General features: G+C 31.7%; 2 protein-coding genes across 5 annotated transcripts; both read left to right on the top strand.

The window, feature by feature from the left end:
- The first annotated feature begins 6,232 nt into the window (after positions 1 to 6,232).
- Positions 6,233 to 9,006, top strand: BDBG_03994. Of its 2 annotated transcripts, XM_002625889.2 has the most exons (5): positions 6,233 to 6,655; positions 6,712 to 7,045; positions 7,101 to 7,275; positions 7,363 to 7,649; positions 7,818 to 9,006. In XM_002625889.2, exons 3-5 carry the CDS (start codon positions 7,155 to 7,157, stop codon positions 8,034 to 8,036), a joined length of 627 nt encoding a protein of 208 aa, XP_002625935.1. In that variant the 5' UTR covers positions 6,233 to 6,655; positions 6,712 to 7,045; positions 7,101 to 7,154; the 3' UTR covers positions 8,037 to 9,006. The 2 variants fall into 2 exon arrangements, with proteins under 2 accessions (XP_002625935.1, XP_031578072.1); XM_031721495.1 differs by having other exon boundaries at positions 6,712 to 7,275.
- A 131-nt stretch (positions 9,007 to 9,137) lies between these two features.
- On the top strand, positions 9,138 to 12,785 carry BDBG_03993. Of its 3 annotated transcripts, XM_031721492.1 has the most exons (16): positions 9,138 to 9,570; positions 9,642 to 10,141; positions 10,208 to 10,248; positions 10,310 to 10,382; positions 10,433 to 10,650; positions 10,706 to 10,842; positions 10,901 to 10,982; positions 11,045 to 11,243; positions 11,290 to 11,378; positions 11,446 to 11,615; positions 11,682 to 11,769; positions 11,880 to 11,927; positions 11,995 to 12,055; positions 12,104 to 12,133; positions 12,218 to 12,324; positions 12,386 to 12,785. In XM_031721492.1, the coding sequence occupies exons 2-16, from the start codon at positions 9,925 to 9,927 to the stop codon at positions 12,452 to 12,454; spliced, it is 1,629 nt and encodes a 542-aa protein (XP_031578069.1). In that variant the 5' UTR covers positions 9,138 to 9,570; positions 9,642 to 9,924; the 3' UTR covers positions 12,455 to 12,785. The 3 variants fall into 3 exon arrangements, with proteins under 3 accessions (XP_031578069.1, XP_031578071.1, XP_031578070.1); XM_031721494.1 differs by having other exon boundaries at positions 9,173 to 9,570; positions 9,651 to 10,141; positions 10,208 to 10,382; XM_031721493.1 differs by having other exon boundaries at positions 9,173 to 9,570; positions 10,208 to 10,382.
- Positions 12,786 to 24,421: the final 11,636 nt, after the last annotated feature.

The following is a 24,421-nucleotide window of genomic DNA, read 5'->3' as shown; positions in this document are numbered from 1 at the left end:
TAAATATACATAAAGTGTTTTATTAATGAAAGATAGAAATACTGCAGAGATATTAATCAAATCAAAAGATATTACTAGATATTTAAATAATCTTAATACAGTTCTAAAGACAGTCTTTCATTCATTCTCAGACTGTATTTACAGCTGTATATATATATTAATTATATTCAGTTGTATGAATATAACAGCTTCTGTAAGATAGTTAATTACATTCTTAATCAGAAAGAGAGAATAGTAACTCTTTATAATCTTAAAGTTTAAATTATAATAGTGTATATATAATCTGAGATCTTTATTCTTCTTCATAAATATCACAGAGACTCTTACAGAGATATATAAAGATTAAATGAAGTTATTCTTCAGATTCTTCTTTATATAAGCTTGTAAGATTTCTATCTCATGATGAGAGAGCTTATAGATTAATTCTTAGAAGAGTGTCTACTCTTCTATTAAATCTATTATTAGATTCTTCTTACAGTCAGATAAAAGCTCAGCTGTTTTAACTGAACTGAATATCTTTACAAGATCTTGATATTTCTCTGATATTTAAAGCACAGTTTTTATAACTGTGAAGTTCTCAGACATTTGTAAAGTTATTATATAGATGAGCTTGTCTTCTCTAATTAACTCTACAGTATTAACTGATTCTCTCTTTGTAAGTGAGTCTGTCAATACTGATTAGAAGTATAAACCTGACTTGTAAACAGCTATGTATCAATTGTATCTTTAAACTTATATAAGTCTTAAGTATATATTATCTGTGATATCTATGATAATTATAGTTTCTGCAAATCTTCTTCAGATTTCAGAGAGATCTTATAATTTAAAGATAACTTTTATAAGATTCTCAGCTCTCAGATCTGAGTTCTTGTATTCTGCTTACTATAAGAGCAGATTCTCAGTTTTCATCACTCAGCTCAGTTACTCTATAAGCTTCAGAGATATTACAGTAACCTGAGATTCTGAGTTTATCAATACTTTTCATACTAATGAGATAGTAGTACTGTAGTATAATCTCTCTCTGTAAGTATACATTTTCATTGAAGAAGTAACAGATTCAGATATTAACTTTAAGACTCTTAAGAAGACTGTTACTGACTCTGTCTATGACTTCTTAAATTTCTATTTTAATTTATCTGAATAGTTTGTATGAAGATATTCTGATTTAGAATAGATAAAGTAAAGACTCTTTTTCTTCATCTCTCTATTATATATTCTATTTATAGAAGCTTATAAAGCTCTCTCTTTCTACTTAGTAGTCAGATATGTACCTCTCTATATCTTATTATCTTTTTTCAGTAAGTCTATTCTCTAAAGTTCTGACTTTTATAAGACTGATTGATCATTTACTCTCTATAAATCTATGACTCTTACAGTGATTTATAAGCAGTAAATAAGAGTTATTAGTTTCTTCAGAATTAAGAACTTAGAGTCTTACTTAATAAGCTTATTCTATATATCTTTATTCACTCTCTTTATAAATATTATTATTCAGGTCTTGTTTCAGAGCTCTGTTTTCACAGATCTTAATTCACATTATAATTTTATAAAGTGCTATAAGTAATCTTTATCAGATTTCTCATCTCTTTTTCTAATATTAATGATTACAGTTCAGATATTCTCTGTTCAGCTTACAGAGTCTTTCAACTTATTCTCTAGATAGATCTTAAGAACAGATTAGTAAGATCTCTTATAATTATTCTTTAAATACTTCAGTCAGTTCTTCACTTCAGTGTAGTAAAGATCTATTATTATATAGATAATAGCTTCTTCATCTTTCATATTACATAGTCAGACTTGTAAGTTAATTTTAAATACAAACTTATAAAAGCTTTTATAAATTGTGATTCAGTAGATAGTTGTAAGTGATTATAGCTTAAGAAAGTTTCTTTTCAATTTATAGATGTTTCTAAAGATCATATCTAAAGACTCAGTTCAAGAGTGTTTACAGACAGTAAGTATTTCTTATAGAAAAATAGCTTAATCTTATAAGAGATACTCAAGAATATTCTTCACTGAGATTAATTTATTTATAAGTTTGAAGAGTTTTTCTGTCATAGATATAGAGAATGATATTCTGTAAGTAATTAATAAGTTCTTTAAGACTTCTTTTATAAAGATTATTCATGATTCAGATGACTGCTTCTAAGTATCTATAGTAGAGTTTGCAGAAGTTGAAGTATATAAGTTTCTAGTTCTTTCAGTTATAACAGATAATTACTGACTGACAGAGCTTAAAATGTAAGAATAAGTGCTCACAGACAATTATTCAGATGTTTGCAGCTTGATATGATATATACTGTTAACTACTAGAAGTATTTATAATAGAAAGATAAAATGTAGAGATTAAATATATAATAGTATTCAAGCTAAGTTATGAATAGTATTCATGAACTTCAGTCTATATAGTTATGTGTAGCCAAGGGCCGCTAACCCTATTGATTACGCGAGAGATAGAAATAGAGGTAAAGAATCCGTAAGAAGCAGGATTTCTTACAATATTCATAGCAATGAATTGACTGATTCAGCTGTAAAAAAGAGTTCAGAATTAAGCAAATCTATTTAAAAAACAGTGTTCTGGTCTTTCATAAAGAGAAAGATAAAAGAATATTGTTTAAATAAGTAAAATGAAAGCTGGCAGAAATAAAAGAAGAGTATACATTATTCAAGATTTAAGACAAAATCAAAGTGAAAATCTTGTTCAATTAAATATAAAAAGAAAATATTCTCATCTATAATTCAGCTGAAACTAGAACATGATTATTTCAAATTCTATATACAATGATTTGATGATAGATTTGATTCAACAGAGTGCTCATTCTGCAGTGCAAATGAGAATTCTGAGTATATTGTAATACATTGTGCATTATACAATAGTCTCAGAGTCAGATTGAAGAAGAAGTATAATTTAAATCAATTAAATATGAGGTTTTTATTCTCAACTGAGATATGAATTAAATACTTAATAAACTTTCTATCAGAAACTCAAGCAGTTATAAGAAAATAACTGAATTCAGAAGTATCTGAATATGAAGAGGTGGAAATTGATTGAATATAGTCTGTTAAACCAGCTGTACACTATCTTTTAATAATTTTATTTTGTTATAGTCTCTCTTACTGTACTTGTTTCTTTCTGTTCTTTTCTATCTATCTATTTAATGTGTCTTTCTTTAAGACTATGTTCTCTTTTCCTTTGTCATGATATTTTCAAATGGTTTCAAAGTATCAGAAGGTGTTGAAATACTGTAATTTATAAACAGTTTTTGTATTCTGAGCTGGAATTTTCTGATTTTACATATTTGAAATTCGTAAATGTATAATAGTTGACTTTATAGATATAGGAAAAACTCTGAGAATTAAGGATTCTCAGATAGATATCATTATCTCTGACTGTATACATCTATAATTGAAGAATAATAATAATAATAATAATATACTAAAGTATTCAGCTCAGAAACTATTAAGATATGAAGAGATAGCTTATCTATTCAGATTAACTCTTATTATACATTTATAGCATTTATGTTATCTTGATTATCTGAATTTTATAAGTACTTAAGAACTTATCTTCTGTTAATGTCAGAATTGTGAAAATGCACTGTGATATAAGAATTATTAATAGAGAATCTAGATATATTTGTATATATCTGATCAGGGATTATATAAGTAGAAGAAAGATAATTATACATCTGTAAGACTGCACAGAATACTGATAGTATTAAGATCTTTACAGAAATTATTAGCTAGAATCTGTAAGAAATTACTTATAGAGAATCTTATATCAAAGAGTAGAACTATACTACTAAGAGTTAGAAGCTGATCTAAGAGAGATACAGAGTTAATTACTGATCTGAAGATTGAGTAAAATAATAAGACTGAGAAAGATACAGATACTATTATAAGTGATAGTTCTCTTACTTTATTAATCAGTAGAAAGTAATTAAAGAAGTTATAGAAATACTTTCAAGAAGCTCAGCAGTAATCAGACATTATTTATAAAAATATTAAAATTAGAAAAATTTTTATTCTTAGAAAGTTTCTGAATTAATATATAAATATTAATAGAAATACTCTCTCTCTATTATCTGAGTAAAAATATTTCTCAGATAAATGAGAATATTTACAGTTTATAAGAATAAAAGCTGTTACAGAAAAAGAGAAAAGAAGATAAAATTTTATAGCCAGATCTGAAATATTTATACTACTTTAAAGAGATGTATTTATACTATAAGTAATCTTACAGAATAGTCAGATCACTCTAGTAAATAAAGTATAATTATAAATTTTATATCTGAATCTTTTTATATAATTATAAACAGTGATTGTAGATTATAAATATCTTACTTCTATAATTCTATAGAGTTAATAAAAGAATAAAAAATTTCTTATAACTCTACAGTGTTAAAGAATAATAATTTATAAAAATAAGTGAAAGATTTACTTATAAATACTTCTCTTTAATAAGAGTAATTTCATAGAAAGTGATTCATCTGTAGAATAAATCTATATAATACTTATATTAGAATCCAATGAAAAAATAATTAAAGATTAACTGAAACCCTTCAGATTGAAAGATATAAAATGAATCTATATAATAATTATATAAGAATCTCATAGAAATAATTAAGAGTTAACTGAAACTCTCTTATATAAAAGATATGAGATAAATCTATATAATAGTTAGAGAAAGATCTGTAGATTATAAAGAATCTTATAGAATAAGAAACTGAGTAACAGACTCTTTTCTCTTTATAATAATAAGAAATTTTTCCTCACTGAGATTTTTTATAAATATAAAGAGTTTTTAATAAGTATTACTATAGTACTGAGTCTAGTTCTATGAAATCACTCAGTGAAAGACTTCATAGATAAAGTCTTAAAGAGAGAGAAGTATATAAGAAATTTCACTTCTTACAGATTCTTTATCTCTATTTCTATGTCTTATGTAATTAATAGAGTTAGCAGCTCTTGACTATATATAACTATATAGACTGAAGTTCATAACTACTATTTATAACTCAGCTTAAATACTATTATATATTTAATCTTTACATTATTCTTTTCACTGTAAATACTTCTAGTAGCTATTAGTATATATTATATCAAGCTGTAAATATCTGAATAATTGCCTGTGAGTAAACTGGCCGCCGGAATCATGAATTTCATGTTTGATCTCATTTGATCTGATCTCATACATTTCTTAGCATGAATTCTGCTGGGACTGGCTATTAAAAAAACATGTAAAGTGACTATATATCAGATCTTAAAATGAAATCATGACTTGAAAAAAATGAGAAAGTGGTTTCATTTGATCTCATTTAGTCTCATTCTTAGCATAAAGTTACTATTTTTAGACATTTTAAGGTTTTTTTTAGACTATTTTTAATTTTTTAAAAAGTAACACTTTTTGATAACACTTAAATGAGATTTAAAGTCATTTAAAGTAATAAAAATAATTTAAATTGAGAAGTGAAAATTATGATCTCATTTGAAAAATGTGATAAGAGTAGACAGTAAGTCTCACTAAGACAGTATGAAACTACTATCTAATGTTAAAACTGTGTAATAGAATCAGTCAAATTGATAATGAGACTTTCAAAAAATCTGGTCCTGGTTTCAGACACGGTCACACGGTCAGTTTATCTGTGAGTACTTATTCTTACAATTTTCTGAATCTCTCTTATAAAAGAGAATATTATTTAATATTAAAGAGCTGAGCTTAATTAAATTACAGTTATATTTATTTATAAAATAAGAGAAGTTAAATGAATTTTCTTTACAGTTATTTATCTATATTATTATATATAGAATTATCTACTAAATTTACTAATTTTATAAGTAAATTTTAATAATTACACTATTATTAAGCTTTCAGCAGTTTAAAAGACAGTATTATATAATATTCTAATACAGAATAGTAATAAATATAACAGTTATTTAATATATAAATCTCAGATAATAAGATATTTATATTACAATTGAGATATCTTATTTCTTTAAGTAGATAGTTAATGATTAGCAGCTGTTATACTGAGTAATAGATAACTAGCTTAATAGTATTGATTTCACTGACAGAATAGTATACAGTGTCTCATAGTATCTTAGTAGTATTCTGATGATAACATCTGTCAATTACACAGTTACTGAGTAGTGTTATGATGATGTTACAAAGTTCTACACTTTCTCAACACTATCTTGACATTTAATATTCAGTGACATGTCACTGAATATAATGGTGGAACATGTGTTACAATCAGCGACACGTGACACGGGTGGAATGGTGGAATCACCGTAAATTAACCCTATGTTCTTCCCGTAAGGTAGGTATATCGGAACGCGCATTCTAACTTCTGTTCCTGTTCCTTATCTGATTGATTAAAGTCTTCTGATGCAAACCTTCTCGCGTGGGATTCCTTTCCTGGGGCCGAAGAACTTCAACTCTTCGCACAAACAGCCCACCCGAGCGTCTGGCAGGGGATAGGAAGTCGAACTAGCATCCCGCCTACGAAGCAAAGGCCACCTGGGGTTGTTTGCTTCTTCATCTCCTCTTCAGGACCTACAGCGTCCCGGATCCCATCAAAATTGTGCGGGTGACAAGTAGATTGAATTCATATTTTCCATGGCTTCCTACAGGCGGCCTCTGCAAATACCAGCTGTAAGATAGATGATCCAGCTCCTCACCAATTGGCCAATGCTGAACAATCTCCTTAGAAATGTGCTCAATTGTCCTCATCCATGGCGTTGCCAAGTCGCACCCGATGGCTTAGCCTATGTCGCTCGCATACATTTCATCCTGGTTCCCCTGGACTTTGGACCAATGATGGAACTTGAAAGACGTTGGAAGCGATTTTAGCTTCATATTTCAGTTTCAATTCTTGAATTCTTAGGTTGAAACTGTTGATGTGGCTGTAGTAGGGCTTGCTCTGTTCTGCGGTTTACTTCTTCGTTGCATTGTTTTTTTGAGGTCGCCTCACCCCTCGACCATTTTGTACGGGTATCTTGCAAATTGCCATTCTTACTTAAAAGGCTGGATACCCGTAGCTCAGTAGGAGTTTCTCTTCATTCTCCATCAATTGGCATTCTCCTAACAAGTTCGAAAGGCAGAAACGAGCACCAAGAAAACAACGACCACATTTAATGCCAGAAAAGCAAATATGTCTCTGACTCGCTTCATTTTCGCCCTTACCCTCTTACTTCAACTCGTCTCTGCTCATTTCTCCGTTAAATATCCTTTCTGGCGTGGTAATTCCTATTCAACTCAGTGGGAGAGACCATGTGCGTATCTGTACTTCTCCGTGATGCCATATCATCTTGTTCCCTTTCTCAATTTCCATTTGTCCAATATTTCTAATATGATGGTAGGCGGAGGTGTCAATGTGACAACCAACCGAACGGAATGGCCCGTTAACGGCGGCTCTCTCCTCTTCAATCCTACCCACCCCTGGGCCATAACCTACGTGAACCTTGGCCTTGGTTCTGACCAGTCAGTTATCTTCAATATTTCTTTGGTTGACGCGTTCAATCAAACCGGGAATGGCACATTCTGCTTCCCAAAAATCGAAATTCCAGGAGGGTTGGGCATCACCGCTGGGTCCAATGCGAGCGTTCAAGTTATCCAATTATCGAAACTGGGGTCCGCATTGTATAATGTATGGTTTCTTTGCCATCATTTCCTGTCTTTTTCATCGGTTTCCTCCCTCGTGTAGTACACTTAATTTTCGTACATCTCAACTTTGTTCATACGAGAATGGCATCTTATGCCAGTGGCGGAAACACGTTCTTGGTACTTACCTAACTGTAATTCCTCTCTTCGATAGTGTGCCGATATCACCTTTGCCGACGACGTCGAGCTTCTCTCTGCCGATATGTGCACCAACTCTTCAGGCATCGGCTGGATGCCCATTGGCGCAGCAGCAGCCACAAACAATACTCCTCCCGACAGTGGGGTGGGAGCAACACTTTCAATCGACCAAACCGCTAAGACCTTGGGTCTTGGTGCGATTATGGCGCTGCTATTCTGGAACTTGCAGTTCTAGTCCAAGGGCCGTCAACAGCCCAGAACGCCAAAAATTCCCGAGTCTTGAATACGGATATTTCTTACTATACGCACACCATTAACTAAAAATAGGAACTTGCTTGCTACTTGAATAGTTTATGGTGAATGGGTGAATGGGTGATTGGTGACTTCATTTATTTCGAGACATGTCTCGATGGAAAGAAACTATGTATATGTACTGGCAGAAGCGAGAATTGGGCGAAGATATTGCAATATCTATCGAACCCATACTTGGCTCTATACTCTCAAAAACATATTCCGTGCAAAGCGATTTTGTAAGTAATGGAGCAGCTACTACTCAAAGTCAAATAGCGATGATTCTTTATCAAGATCGCAACTAGATAACTTTGCAGTAGTAGGGAATCAAACGTCAAACAAGGAAAGACAACAATCGTCAGATCATTCCAGTGACCGAGATTCTGACCGCAGTTTGCAAGGAGGTCTAAAATTCCTCAGAGATCCAGTAAGGTACACGATAACGAATGAAATATGATGTCATGTCAGCTAGCTGTGGAAGCCAAAGTGAGGTTGTGAAGGAGGTTGAACATTGCAATTGGGGCCTTTCGTCCTGCATATTGTTCACCTTTCTTTCGAAGTGGTTCACGCAGTAGTTAATGCTGCCTCAGCAATTTCTCCCTTTGTGGCTGCTTTTGTTGTCATGCTTCATAGGGAGCTTGAATTGACCAATATTCTCAAAGATCGAGAGTAGGAAGAAATTGACTGGGTGCATGTATTGCCCAGATTTTGGAACAATGTTAAGACGTCCACACTCCTGTTCCCTAGGGCCTTTTTATTCCGACTCCGGGTAGATTGGAATAGAGATATCGCATGCTACTCGCCCATTCAACTGTCTCCCCATGAATTCTCCGACGTCGACCCTTATCTACACCCCTGACCCTAATTCGAGTGGTCTATGTGTCCGGCAATTTCTACATCTATTTTGTGCCATCCGAGCATATGTATCTCAAAACTGTCATTTAAAGCAGACCGTGGCCTTCATCATGGCTGATTGGACCTAACAACCTCAACCACACGTGGAGGATGGATGGGTGAAGCCACCCATTTTAAGGTTGGCACGCTAATTTAGTGCCGCGCTTAAATCAACCACTCGGTTTTATATCACATGATTTGAGACTAGCTCCGGGAAATCCATATAACTAGTGGTGTATGATCAAAGCTCCTTCGGAAGCTCATACTGGCAAAATTTACTAACGCCTCGGTTTTACACACAACTTTTCTAGCATCCTCATGACCTTAAAGGTCCTTTTTATAGGGGGTTGAGACTTTTTCACTCCTACTGACAATTGTTACACCAATATGACATTGCTGGAAAGGATATAACAAATGAAACTCACTCAACATGAACAGATGATTAACAGAATGAGATCATGATTGCAGGTCTGAGACAGCGAGCATGCGCAGAGAACGGCCTACGAATAACAGTCAATACGATGATTCAGTATACCGAGATCAGGAGCTGGGTTTAGACTGTTCCACAATCATCAAATAGCCGCGTGAGCAGAGACTCCTGATAATCTCACCGACGTGGTACTAGATCCGATGGTCGGGTGGCTAACTCCCACAGTGCAATCAGGACTCCGCTTCCCTGCTATTGAATGGCAAGTGACGGGGTTTTGCCAGCATAATGTCTTCCATCATCGGTCGCAAATTCGCTCCTTATCTTGGGATGTGGGCCGAACGCAATCCAGACCCTTCACTTGGGTTGCTGTGGGCGGTGCCGTGAAGCACCATTCCGAATGCTGATAAATAGTCAATTGCGCCTCCTAAAGCCATCATAAACCGTTCTCCCCCGGTCTCAATCCAGAACATCCAGCTTAGTCCACTTTTCGTTTTTCGCTTTCTTTACAATGACAATGTCAATCGGTCCAGAAACGGAAAAGCGGGATTCTCCCCAGAACCCCAGTACTATTTTTAAGACTGGCGGTCATCTAGACCTCCCTAATGAACCCAATCACCCTCGAAGAAGGCTGGTTACAGAAAGGTACCAGGAAGAATTGAAGTTGCGGGAAGCAAACCCTGATAAAATATTTTATGATGGTGTGAATTTACGCGAATTGGATCCTAGTATGCAAGCCCGTTGTCAGAAATTACGCCTGTTCTTTAGCTGTTTGACTAACCTAGTTCCCTAAGATCTTATCACTCTAAATCCAGAGTCGAAAGAAAACCCGCGGGTAATAACCCTTGTACCTCCTAGGAATTCGATGATGGCCCGCATTCTTTAACATTGAATAGAGTTGGAGCCGGAAGATGAAGTGGACAACAACAGCCCTTATGGGAGCCTACTGCTTTTTACCTCCGTTTGCTAGTAAGCGGAACCATGTCTCTACTAAATGAACCTTTATCTTACAACACTAGGCACTATATTTGCGCCGGCCCTCCTCCTAGTCATGGCGGATCTTGGTATTAAAAACCCCACTCTGGGTGCCATCCAAGTTTCTATTTTCGTTCTGGCATTCGCACTTGGTCCGATATTCGCGGCGCCCCTTAGCGAGATATATGGAAGGACTATTATCGTCCGTACATGCAATATCTTGTTCATTACCTTCTCATTAGGGAGTGGATTTGCCCAAAATGTATGTTCTTCCTCCGAGGGCATGTTGTCATCGAGGTTAGCTAATTGGATAACAGGCAGCTCAACTTACAGTGTGTCGTTTCTTTGCGGGGGTTGGAGGTTCTGGTGGATTAGCCGTTTTCGGTGGTGTACTTGCTGATATTTGGGACCTCAAGGAACGGGCAAAGGCTTCAGCCTTGATGTCCACCTTACTGTACATTCCCCTCATTCTGTTAGACGCAAATATATGTATCCATTCTAACGCCCTCTAGAATTTTAGGGCCAGTTGCTGGCCCTGCCTGTGGTGGCTGGATATCTGAACGAGAGTCTTGGAGATGGACTTGTTGGGTCCCGGTATGTCATCCTTGCTTTTGTTCCTGTCTTTTTTGTTTTCATACTAAATATCACCACATCAGGCAATGGCTGCCACAGCTTTAGAAGTCATATCTCTTGTTTATATGAAAGAGTCATATTTTCCAGTACTGCTTGAGCGGAAGCTTCTGAGAAATAAGCGATTATACCCAGATAGAGACTTGTATACTGTAATCGAATTGCGCCCGAATACTTTGTCCGCTCACCGGGTGGGATGGTTTGTCTCATCTGCTATTCGCCCCGGTACGTATCTTTCGACACAAAATTTAGCATATGCTAACTTTGCTAGTGATATACCTTCTTGTCGATCCCGCTCTATTTTTACTGTCCCTATATTTTGCGTTCGTATTCGGGGAGGTGTATCTGCTCATAGTAACAGTATGAAACTATCACTCACTTTCAACTTGCTCGAAGTGCCCGAAACTGATCAAATACGTGGTTATAGTTTCCAGAGATATTCGGGGAAGGTTACGGCCACTCTGCTGGGTTTGTTGGCATCGACCTCCTATCTCAGGGGGTAGGTAATATGCTAGGTCTGATTGTGACGGTTAAAGCACATGAAATTATATATGAACGCCAAACGCACCCCAGCAAGCACTACGATCCGGAGTCTAGGTAGGTGCTAGACTGATCTCTAATACCCTTCATGTTGGATAGCAGCTAACATGTACGGCATATTAGATTGGTTCCTGCATTCCCTGGTGCCCTTTTGATAGGTGCCGGTTTATTCTTATATGGCTTTTCTGCGCTCAAATATCACTTTATCGTGGTAAGTTATTATTTGTAATTCTTCTTGCTTGTTTAGTCACTGTTAGCTCTCCCTATTTTACCAGTCAGCTTTCCCGCTTGTGTCTCTTCTATGATCTAACAGATTTTAAGCCTCTAGTTGGTTTCGTAATATTTGCCGCTGGAGCCATGAACATATTTGTAAGGCCAACACAACAATCCAATGACCTGCGACTTACAGGAACACTAGCTGATTTTCGATATACAGCTCGCAATTCAGCTTTACATTGTTGACTGTTTTTCTTTCCCAGCTTCAGCTGTAGCCTCACGTAAGATAAGGCCCTTCTATTTTAAGATAATATACTAAACTCTCGCAGTGTCATTCCTCCGTTTCGTCTTCGCAGGGGGTAGGTATCTTCCTGACAGCTGCGTTTCATCATATTAGCCACACCCACTTTCAAAAAGCTCCGCCAGAAACTGATCATATACAGTATTTCCACTTTTCGGCTCCCGACTCTTCCAAACCTTAGGAGTTGACTGGGGAACAGGGCTCCTTGCGTTCTTATCGCTTGGTCTGGGTGTCCCATTTCTGCCATTGGTCTGACTGCCTTAGTTGAATCGCATAATTTGGGACAGGGGTGCTAACCGGTTGTATCTAGATCTATATCTATGGGAAGAAGCTCCGTGAGATAGGGAAAAGTAACATGCAGAAACTTGCCTCTCATTAGAAGATGGCACAGATGGTTCAGTTTAACGCATGGAACGACATATGCCGGGAAGGCCCTGGCCTCACAAGCCCAATGATTGTACTCCTCTAATTTGTCAGGGAGAGTTTCCTTTTTAATACTTTACTCGAAAATAATTACAAGGCAAAGCAACGACAGTTTCGTTTCCTCAATCAACTAAATGACAATACTAGGTATGTGGAATTTGTTTCTCCAACCGTAGAAATGGTTGGTTGGAATTTGTACCTTGACAAAAACGAATAGTGATTATGTAGCGTGATATTTGACAAATAGAATGCTACGAAGTTAATAACTAATTTAAAGACAATTTGAGTGTTTCTTTTCCTTTGCTTTAATGTTTTTCTCCTTGAACTAATTTCAGAGGTACAGTACATATGTGTGAACTAGCGTACTCCGTACAGACTATATATGACCTCAGCCCCTTACTAAGGTAACTAAAGGCCAGCTGCTACAAAGGCATCAACCTTCACTACATTCCAAATAGAGACATGGGAACAACCATACATATCTTGTCAGATGCAATATCCTCTTAAGCGGGAACAAAATTATGTGAATGCTTCCTCACGTTCTAAAAATATCACAAAACAAGGATATCATCGTAAATTCCTGTACGCGCCGGTCCAAAAGAAGGTAAAACCTCATACTTGAGTCAACGATGGCCGAGCGCATTCATTTACTGTAATATACAGATACTGCTTGTTTTGGTGAGCAGCGGGCTTATGGTAGTGAACTGGGATATTCCACGGTTCGATTGCAGCATTTCATATTTTGATTGGTAAGCTTATTCCCACATCCTACCGATGGAGCGATTGGTGTATACAGAAAACTTGACCTCGCTAAGTGCGCCACTTGACCTCATTACATAATCATGACCCTGACCTCTGTTGGTGATTACTACACCTACCCTAGTCACGTGCCACCCCAACCTATTTAGTGTAACTCGCGTAGATAGATTACACAACACAATAACATTATTCTTCAAGAGGTTATGAAGCCCTCATTAAGCTAATGAAAACCACTGAAATCATGTGTCAACTATGTCTCTACATATCATTACATATATCTAGATGTTTTTTATAAGTAATTGAACTTATAATTAATCTAAGATTCAGAGAAATGTCTGACTTAATAAAAGAATACATATCTTCAAGACAGAGAAATAAGAAGACATTAGAATAGCAGATATAAGATCATAGATTATTATTAATATTAATAATAAATTAACAGATAGCTTCTGAGAAGCTAAGAGAAATAATTACAGAGAAACAGTTTAATAAGTTCAATAAGAAATATAAAGATCTAATTAAAGATATCAGTGAGATATTAGATAATACAGAGAGTTTAAATAATTAGAATAATAATAGCTCAGTGAGTAAGAAAACTTATATAAGACTAGAAATTACAAGACTTTAGTATAAGATTGAGTAGATAAAGATTAGTAGAGATAACTCTGTAGATAATATAATAAAAGCAGATCTAATAGAATATCTTTAATAAAAAAAGAAGATATCTATTATAATAAAAGTTTTTAAAGAATTCAGAAGCTAAGTAAGACTTATTAAAAGATTAATAGTTCTCACTGAATTTATTAACTACTTAATATAAAGAGAGAAAGTTCTTTTAACTATAAAACAGTCTGAAACTGATAATATTCTTAAAGAAAATAATCTTAAAAAGAATATTATTATAAATATATAATATTTTTAAAAAGAATAAAATCTTTAATTATATAATTATATATAATCTGTAATTACTCTGCAGATTAAGACTCATTTTACTATACTTAAGAAATTCAAATTATCAGCTTATACTTTATAAACTATTATAGAGAATAACTTTTCTGAGAGATCTACTATATATAGAACTTATTTAAAAAGCTTATTAAAATAATCTTTAAAAGTAAAGAATTTGACAGAGCTTTTATTAAATAATTAATTACTATCAGAACTGATTATATTTATCTGAGATATAATATTAAAGATATTATATTTTTTAATAGATTACTAATAGAAGTTAATAGAGATTGAGTATTCTTTATAAAGAATAGAATGAATCAGATTGATAAGAATAATTCAAGATCTCTAGAAGAAGACTTTATAAGATTATACTATAACATACTTCTATATCTTTCTACTGTGAAAAATAGTAGTACTGAATTTATGAAAAATCCTGCAAATAACACTTAAGACAAGAATAAGAAAGATAAGAACAAAGATAATAATAAGAATAAGAACACTGAATTCAAACCTGAATATAGAGATAATGATGTGAGAACCTGCTATTATTATTAAAAGATTGATTATATTCAGACTGACTGTTGAAAAAAATACTCTGAGAAATATTCTTTAAACTTTAATATCAATAGAAATAAGAATAAAGACAAGAATGTAAAGAATACAGATACTGCTTCTATTTATAATATTATAAAGTAAGTATTTTATATCAAAGAAAAGATCTATATAAGTAATCAGATAGAAAAAGATATTTGAATTCTAGACTCTGAATCAGACACTTATATCACACTTCACAGAGATCTTATTGTGACAAAATCTCAGAAGATGAAAGTAATGTTGAAAATAATAGATAGAACAGTGATCTCTGCTACAGCTATAGAAGATATAAAGATTTCAGTGAAAGAGATAAATATACTGTTAAATAATATTCACTATATTCTGAAGTTAGAAGTAAATCTTATAAGTATGAATAAGCTTATACATCAGAGTTATATCTATAAGCAGTTAATATATAAGAATAATTATACTATGTTAATTATATCTCTTAACTACATATTCTTATTTATAGCAAGATTAAATGAGAATAATATCTATGAGATGAAAAGACTAATTATATACAGAGACTTGATTCAATTTACTATACTTAATAATGATTTTGAATCTGTAAACACATTATTAGTGAAAGATGATATAATATTGACACTATCTGACAGAAATAATATAAAGATTATAGAACTTATTATGATATAATAACATTAAAAGCTAGAATATCTGAATTCTGTGAATATTGCAAAATAATAGTACATTCATGTCTAGAGATAAGAATTATTAATCAATGAGTTTTATCATTCTGCAAAGTCTGTGTTTAGATGAAAATGATACATTCAATCTTTATATCTATAACACAAGTTATTAAGCTAATAATAAGATTCTTCATCAATCTGACAGAGAGTGAAAAAACACTTTTCAACAGAAATAACACTCTCACTAGAGAGAGTACAAGCTACTGATTAAGTATAACAGACAATATCACTTATTATAGATGAGTAATTCTTATAATGAGAAAGAGAGAATCTACTGCAAGATTAATGAATTTTATTACAGATATTAAGATAACTATATAATGTTGAGTTAAAACTCTACACTGAGATAATGAAGAAGAGTTTAAAAGTCAAGAACTTAAAATCTACTGCTAAAGCAAAGAAATAGCATATGAAATAACTACATCTGATATATTACAATTAAATAGCTCAGTGAAATACATGAATCAAATAGTTACAGAAAAGACATGAAGTCTAGTATTTAATAGTAAATTAAAAAGAGAACTTTAAGATGAAGTAATACAAGCTGTAATTATAATGATCAAGACATTCTCAATATTAACAAAGATATTTGAATGTTAGAAAGAAACATCACTTACATCTTTTAAAGCTTGAACTGAAGTGCAATCTTCTGTTCATTGAATATAGAGATGAAGATGCAAGATCTATAAGAAGAATTTGAAAGTGTTAAATAAGCTTGTGAATAGAACTGATGACAAAGAATGACAGCTGATTGAATATCAAAAATTATATTAATATTATGTGTGAGATTCTGTTGCATGTTGTCTTGAGATTGCATAAGATGTCATATTGAATAAAGCTCTTAATATGAGTGTAAATACATCTGTAAATATAATGAGAAAAAGTAATGAATTCTCTAATGAATTGAACATTCTGAATGTCAGAAAAGAATGACAGCACTACTTACTATAACACTTAATGAAGAAAAAGTCAGATGTTTTAAAGATAATTATTAATAAGAACTTTAAGAGTGTAATTAATTCAATCTATCTTCTAGATAATGAGACACAGCTTGTTATAAATAAAGAGTCTGAAGATTCTGTTAATAAAAATGATTCTGTTCTAAGTATTCTGACAGACTGATTAACTACACTGATAGAAGTCAAGAGAAGCTCAGACTGAAACTATTAATATAAGATAATGAAAAAGAATATTAAGATATTTGAATAAAAGAAGATAAATATTATCATTGAGAAGGCTCTGAAAATGAATATTCTTATAGATAAATGAGTATATGATTGAAAATTCAATAATAAGAGAGAAATCATTTATTTTAGAGCTCACTGAGTGATTAGAGAGTTCTTGCAACAGCAGAGTATTTATTATACAAGATTATATACTGCAGTGATATCAGGGTCTACATCACATAGTCTATTTACTATATCAACTGTCAAAGAATGAATGATTAAATCAATTGACTATGTATTCGTGTTTTTGAATGATATACTATCACAGAATGAGATGATCTATATGCAACTACTCGCAGATATTAAGCATGACAGAGAGAGCTTGATGAAACTACTCTACCAGAGTCTATATAAAATGAAGTAAGCTGTAAGAATATAGTATTTCCTTGTGACAGAGCATCTGACTACATTGAGATTCATAATATCATCTTATGATAATAAATTTCTATATTACTCTGTTCACAAGATCTATCTGATATTGCATGTCAATGATTGTCAGATAATGAGATCTTAAGAACAGCAATTAGACTGAGTATTGAAGAAGATTGCAAAGAGATTTGAGACAAAGAATATTAAAGAGATTAAGTCATATCTTGAAATGAAGATTAAATATCAGAGAAATAGCAATCTCGCAGTTACACAGAGCTGTTGTATTGAGAAGATTCTTGAAGATTTCAGTGTGAATAAGATGAATTCTGCAGAGACCTCAATGATAACAGGCATATAACAGGAATTTTCACCTGATGAGAATAGTGAATTGAATGATAACTTTACAGCTACAAGATATCATCAAGAATTGAGATTATTACAGTATGTAATCTCAAGCAGCTGATCAGATCTAATGTTCACAGTCAACTATCTCTTATATTTTAACTTATATTCACACAAAGTATGTTAAACAGCATTGAAGCATGTTCTATATTATGTCAAGAAGATGAAAATTCATGACATATTGTATAAGAAGAAGATAGAAGATAATCTGAGTTCTGTGACATACTATGATTCAGACTGAGCAGGAGCAGATTCTCAATACAAATCAATTACTGACTACATTATATTAATTAATAAGTCATCAATCTCATGATAATCGCAGAGACAGACATCTATCATTAAATCAATCACAGAAGCTGAATATATTACAGTTAGTAAAACAGCTTATAAGATAATCTAGTTGAATGATATGTTATATAATACCAGGTTGATAAATGATAAAAAGGTGAAAATATACTCACATCTATAATATGATAATAAGAAAGCAATTAATCTAGTGAAAGAGAAGTTCTTAATACAAAGATTATATTATATTGAGATTAGATATCATATTTTTTATAATCTGATTGAAAAAGAGGAAATCATGATGAAATATGTTAATTCTACAGTGAATATAGCTAACAGTCTTATCAAGTCACTGATAAAGCCTGTGTTTGAAGATTTTATTAAAAGAATTGATTTGAAAAAGATCAGAAAGAAATGATTAAATGATAATAATAATACAGTGAATCAATGAATTTTGCATGTATTTCTTGATTTTTACAGTTATTACTGTACAGATATCTTTTCTGATAAGAAAATCAGAGTCTGATTCATATAATTAATTATTATTGTATTTTTGAAACATTTGAGAATGAGAAAGATCTCAGATAACAGCTTATTACAGATCACAGTGTAGTAAGAAGAAGTGTTAATAATTACTATATCTACTCTAGTCATGTACCATCTTAATCTATTTAGTGTAACTCGCGTAGATATATTATATAACATAATAATATTATTCTTCAAGAATCTTACACAATACAGTAATAATCAGTTAATAATTAACTTTCAATCTTTCAATTCACTTACTCATTAATCACTCAGCTCATTAATTAATCAAAGTACATATAACTGATTCACTAATCAATTAAATAAATAAATAAATTCATATAGAATATAAAGAGATATTTTACAGAATTTTAAAATATATTAAAATAAAAATATTTAATAATTAATTTTAAATTAATTTTAAATTAATTTTAAATTGATTTTGAATTGATTATTAATTAATTATAGTAATAAAAATAGATTTAATCTGTATCTTTAAGTAATTAACAATTAATTGAAAATCAGTTAATAATCAATTCAGTGTAAATTATATAAATATTTACTTTATTATCAGATTCAGAAATAATTTAGTATTAAATTATAATTATTAATAAGATTAGTAAAGTCTTCTTTATAGACTGACCGCCGAAACTATGAATTTTATATTTGATCTTATTTAATCTGATCTCATACATTTCTTGATGTGAATTCTGCTGAGACTAGTTATTAAAAAAACATACAAAGTGACTATATATCAGATCTTAAAATGAAATCATGACTTGAAAAAAATAAGAAAGTAATCTCATTTGATTTCATTTAGTCTCATTCATGATATAAAGTTACTATTTTTAGACATTTTAAGGTTTTTTTAGACTATTTTTAAGTTTTTAAAAAGTAACACTTTTTGATAACACTTAAATGAGATTTAAAGTCATTTAAAGCAATAAAAATAATTTAAATTGAGAAGTGAAAATCATGATCTTATTTAAACAATGTGATAAGAGTAGACAGTAAGTCTCACTGAGACAGTATGAGACTACTATTCAATGTTAAAACTGTGTAATGGAATCAGTCAAATTGATAATGAAACTATCAAAAAATCTGGTTCTGGTTCCAGACACGGTCACACGGTCAGTCTACTTCTTTATATATAAAAGTTGCAAATAAGAGAAGAATTGTTTTACAATTAATTAAGAATTAATTATAGAATTGATGATAAATAATTAAGTAATTTCAAATTACAAGAAAAGATGTATTATTATAAACTACTGAGGTAAAAAAACTCAGTTACTATCAGTGTATTACTGATAGAAGAGCGGATTAACTTCTGAGATTCTTAACACTTTCTCTCAGATCAGCTATTACAGAGTACAGTACTTCTCTTAATAGCTTCTCTTAGTAACTTCTCTCAGTAACTTCTCTCAATGACTTCTTTTAGTAACTTCTATCAGTAAACTCACTTTTAGAGCTCAAGAGCTCACCTTTAAGACATACTTCTAGAATGTCTCTTAGCACTGTTAAATGTTCAGAGTATTTGTTTTGAAGATTTATATTCTTAAGTTTATTCTGAAATTGAACTTGTGCATGTTGACCACAGTAGAGCTCATGCTAAACAGTCTCATAATCTGTAGACTACTGAGATAAAAAGAGCTCAGTCATCATCAGTACACTGCTGATAGAAGAGTCAATCAACTTCCGAAATCTTCAACAATTGTACAAGATTATATAGTAGTTAGAAAGCAGAAAACTTGACCTTGCTAAGTATATCACTTAATCTTTTTATGTAAGCTGATCTTGTAAATATGATCTGTATCACTATCTGACCTCGCTCAATACATCTTTTCTTATAATTTAAAATTACTTAATTATTTACTATTAATTTTATAATTAATTATAAAATAATTCTTCTCTTATTATAACTTTTATATATGAAGAAGACTTTACTAATTTTATTAATAATTAATTTAATACTGAAATTATTCTTGAATTTAATAATAAAGTAAGTATTTATATAATTAACACTGAATTGATTATTAACTGATTTTTAATCAATTGATAATTACTTAAATATACAGATTGAATTTATTTTTATTACTATAACTAATTAATAATTAATTCAGAATTAATTTAAAATTGTTAGATTCTCTCTACAAGCTGACTTCTTCTCTCTAAGTAAGATGTTCACTGATTGCTTAGTAAATGCCTATTATATATAAAAGACTGTATAATAGATAGATTTTGATAATACAATCAACTACTATATTATATTATCTTCATCAAATTATGTCTCTCTTATATATAAGAATCTACTAATTCTATCTTAAATTAAATTCTTACACTTTATACTTAAATTGAAGCTCTAATTATATTTTAAAATACTGTATTAGTAATTCTATGATTCAAAGGTTGCTTGAGTCAGCGTACGATTACAGGCGTACGCCGGCTTCTTATATATTGTATGCTAAATTAATTAGTGACCGCTATGGCCTCTTTACATTCATAAGCAAGTTCAGAAGTGGCTGTGTTATTATCTGACAGTTGTACATTCTTCTGAACTACATTCTCTCTCACCAGATTTGATCACACTCATGTAATCATAATGTTCATCCTAGCTTCATGCAGATTAGCACATCACTAGTATTCACAATTATGTGACCTATCTCTGATTCAGCTAGTGTTCTGTGTACACTCTTACAAAGAAACTTTCACTACATTATATTACTCATTCACTAACTTTTCTCATTCTTCAATCATCTTCTTTATCATTGTCATCATCAAATATCATTATCTTATTCAAGATTTCTACTCTTTCTTCTATTCAACTCTTTTCTATCTATTCACTTATTGCATTGTATGCATTTCTGACAATGATCTCTCATTCTCACAATAAGTGTCATTGTAGTGCTCATATCAGGCAGTTCATTAGCAGTAAGTGTAACACATTATAAAATATAATCAGAACTTGTTTATCTTCTAACAATTGTCAGAACATATTATTATGAGTGACACATCTTCTTCATCTTCTCATACACTCTTAACTGTTTTTCTTCTCAGTGAGTTTCTGATTGTGTTTTCTAGCACAATTTTACATGAATGCAGATGCTGATATATTTATTTTTATTCATATAGAATCTTCACATGTTGACAGATCTGTGTTCATTAATGATAGTAAACTCAATATTGAATTATTGATTAAGAACTTGAAGAATGTGATAATGAAGAAATTGCTTATATTATGTGTAACTGAGTCTTCTATGTCTCTCTCTGCTCTCTCTGTTTCTTTCTCTGCTACTTTCTCTCAATCTTCTACATCTGTCTCTGTGTCTGATTCTCTCACTTCTGCTATCTCTGTCTCTGTGTCTGATTCTTCTGCTTCTGCTATCTCTGCTCTCTCTGATTCTGCTGTCTTTGCTTTCATTATCAGCTCTTCTTGTTTCAAGGAGATATTGTGTAGACTTAATAAACCATGTTTTTCAGTGTATACACTCTCACTCTTCTTGCTAATCTCTAGAATAATTTATTATATGAAGACTGTGTATAACATGACTATCTGAAGCTCAGTTGCAGACATCAATTATTATATTCATTTTAAATATTCATGATAAGACAATTATTCATTCATATCAGAGAATCACTTTCTCTCTCAACAGTGTTGAGATTGTAAGTCTTTTTCTTTTTCATCTTTTCTTTCTAACACTGATTTTTCTGTTCTTAGAGAAAATCATTATGAGTTTTATTATACATGAAGTCATGATGTTCACAGACATTAAGAAACTTTTTACAACTATAAAGTTCAATATCACAGAGATATCTGCTCTAATGAATTTCTTTGAAATGATAGATCTGTATCAGTCTATTCTCTGATATCTGTTATCTGACTTCATAATACAGGCAAAGAATATCTGTGTTTTCAGAAACAGAAATACAGATGTTATACTCTTTTACACTCACAGGTGTGAGGCTCATACACCTTGTCTGAGATGTTATTATGAGAATAAGTTATTCACACACTGCATTCTACTTCCTACATTCTCTCATGTCTCTCTCTCTCTTTCTGAGGAGTCTTGTGTGTGTTGTAATTGCATGTACAACTCTAAGGCCAGCAGGTGTTCATTTGATAACTATTCTCATCTCTGATTTTACAATTTTCATATACTAATAATGATTCTTAGTTGCTTCAGCATCAGAGACTATTCTAATTGAAGATAATAACACTACTGAGACTACTCTCTCTCACTCTCAAGCTTCTTCTGTCACTTTCTCTCTCTTCTCTGCAGAGAAGATTATGCACATATCAGATTATAAGTATTCAGCTTCAGATAGCTTCTACTATTATTTATCTGATTCTGTATCTTCTTCTTCTTCTATTTCTTCTGTCTCTGTTCTCTCTGTCCTGGCTTCTGATTCTGTGAGTCTCATGCTCTCCTTCAATTTTTCTATATATATGTGTACACATTTCTATATTGGCATTTCAGTCAATCTTGTGATAAATGACATTAATGTTGTATACAGAGTGATAGAGAAATTGAAGATATATACAGTATTATTGTAAGAGTGGCTTGCAGCCCTTGAATTCCTTACAGATCTTGAGTTTTGAGATTTTCTTTGTTTTTTGACATTTTTCAGGTGATGTAATGTTGAAAATAGATTAAATATGTGATGTATGAAAATGAATAAAGTATATATAATAATATTTATCTTTTACAGCTGACTTTTACAGTTGATAATCAATTCATTATCTCTTTTCTTTTCTTACACTTTTTCTTTATCTGCTAGTCACTACTCTTATACAATCTCTATATGATACAGTGTTTAATGACTAGATTCAGCAGCTTTCATCTTTTTATGATTCTATCTTATACATTATACTGTCTCTCTTCACCTGCTTAGATTACTACAGTGAACAGCTCATTGAAACTAATCTCATCTGATCTCTGAGTGTCTTCAGAAATTGAGATGACTTGATCTTATACATCTGTGAATGTTTCAGATGATTTATTCTCTGTTATCTCTATAATTGAACTGATATAAACAGTTAAATTCAACTCTGAATTCCTTTTTCTTCTGTAATCTGACTCATGTATAAGTCTGCTGCTTTGAGACTGCTCTTTGTCACATTGTATCTGCTATCTGCAGTGTGTTATTATACAACTGACTACAGTCTCATCACTTATTGAAGTGTGATATTTATCTGATTGCTTCATTTCTTCTCATTCTTTTCTTATAATTATGAAAAGATTAGAATAAGTGAGATCATCTGATTTATAAGTATCTATGATTTCTCTTACTTTGTAAGACTTTTCAATTGTAAGTCTCTTCTTCTTCAACACTGATAAGAGTACTGTAGATAATTATAATCTGCTTGAGTCTTACATCTTTGTCTTTATAAGATATGAATCATTTATTAAATTGTGTAAGATCTGTTTCTCTGATTCTTTCAATGCATATATTCTCAGAGAATGTGATTTGAGTATTTTATAGAGCTCAAATTATCTAGATTGAAACTTCTCAGAGTTCTCATTATATATAAGAACTCATATTCTTATCTTGAGACTCAATTTCTTAACTAGTGAGTCTTGTATTCTTTTTGATTGAATTGCTTAATTCAGAAGTAACTCATTAGCTTTTATATATACATGACTGATCTCTTTCAATCTTGATTCTACATTCATGACTGTTGCATCTGCAACTGCTACTGCTGTATTCATAACTGTCATTCTCTCTCTTATCTTTTTCAAAGCATTCTGTAAGATGCGCGGATGCAATTCATACAACAGATAGAATAATGAACACTTGAAGACTGCATGCTGCTGAATTTGTGTGACTAATAGCACCTGACTGAGATATTCATCTCATAATCTCATAGACTTACTCACTAGATATTTTATCAGCATGTTGCTCAAGATTTTATTCAAGTGTTTCACTTTTCTATTTATCTGTGAATGATATAATGTTGTTCTACAATGTCTTGTCTGTAACTGACTCATGAAATGCCTCATCACTTCTTCTATAAGATTCACACTGTTATTAGTTAGAATCTCATGTGATATTCTATAGTTGATATAGATCTCATTATGTAGAAACTTTGTCACTATCTTCTCTATT

This window comes from Blastomyces gilchristii (genome assembly GCF_000003855.2).
Source record: "Blastomyces gilchristii SLH14081 genomic scaffold supercont1.6, whole genome shotgun sequence".
In the NCBI taxonomy this organism is placed as follows: domain Eukaryota; kingdom Fungi; phylum Ascomycota; class Eurotiomycetes; order Onygenales; family Ajellomycetaceae; genus Blastomyces; species Blastomyces gilchristii.
Note: the sequence above shows the minus strand (reverse complement) of the source record. Positions and strands in the feature narration are given on the sequence as shown.

Coding starts and splice junctions, on each gene's coding strand:
- BDBG_03993 (XM_031721492.1), top strand. CDS start 9,925: ATGACAATGTCAATCGGTCCAGAAACGGAAAAGCGGGATTCTCCCCAG. Junction 11,928..11,994: donor CTGGAGCCATGAACATATTT/GTAAGGCCAACA, acceptor TTCGATATACAG/CTCGCAATTCAGCTTTACAT. Junction 12,056..12,103: donor AGCTTCAGCTGTAGCCTCAC/GTAAGATAAGGC, acceptor AAACTCTCGCAG/TGTCATTCCTCCGTTTCGTC.
- BDBG_03994 (XM_002625889.2), top strand. CDS start 7,155: ATGTCTCTGACTCGCTTCATTTTCGCCCTTACCCTCTTACTTCAACTC. Junction 7,276..7,362: donor AACTCAGTGGGAGAGACCAT/GTGCGTATCTGT, acceptor ATATGATGGTAG/GCGGAGGTGTCAATGTGACA. Junction 7,650..7,817: donor TGGGGTCCGCATTGTATAAT/GTATGGTTTCTT, acceptor TCTCTTCGATAG/TGTGCCGATATCACCTTTGC.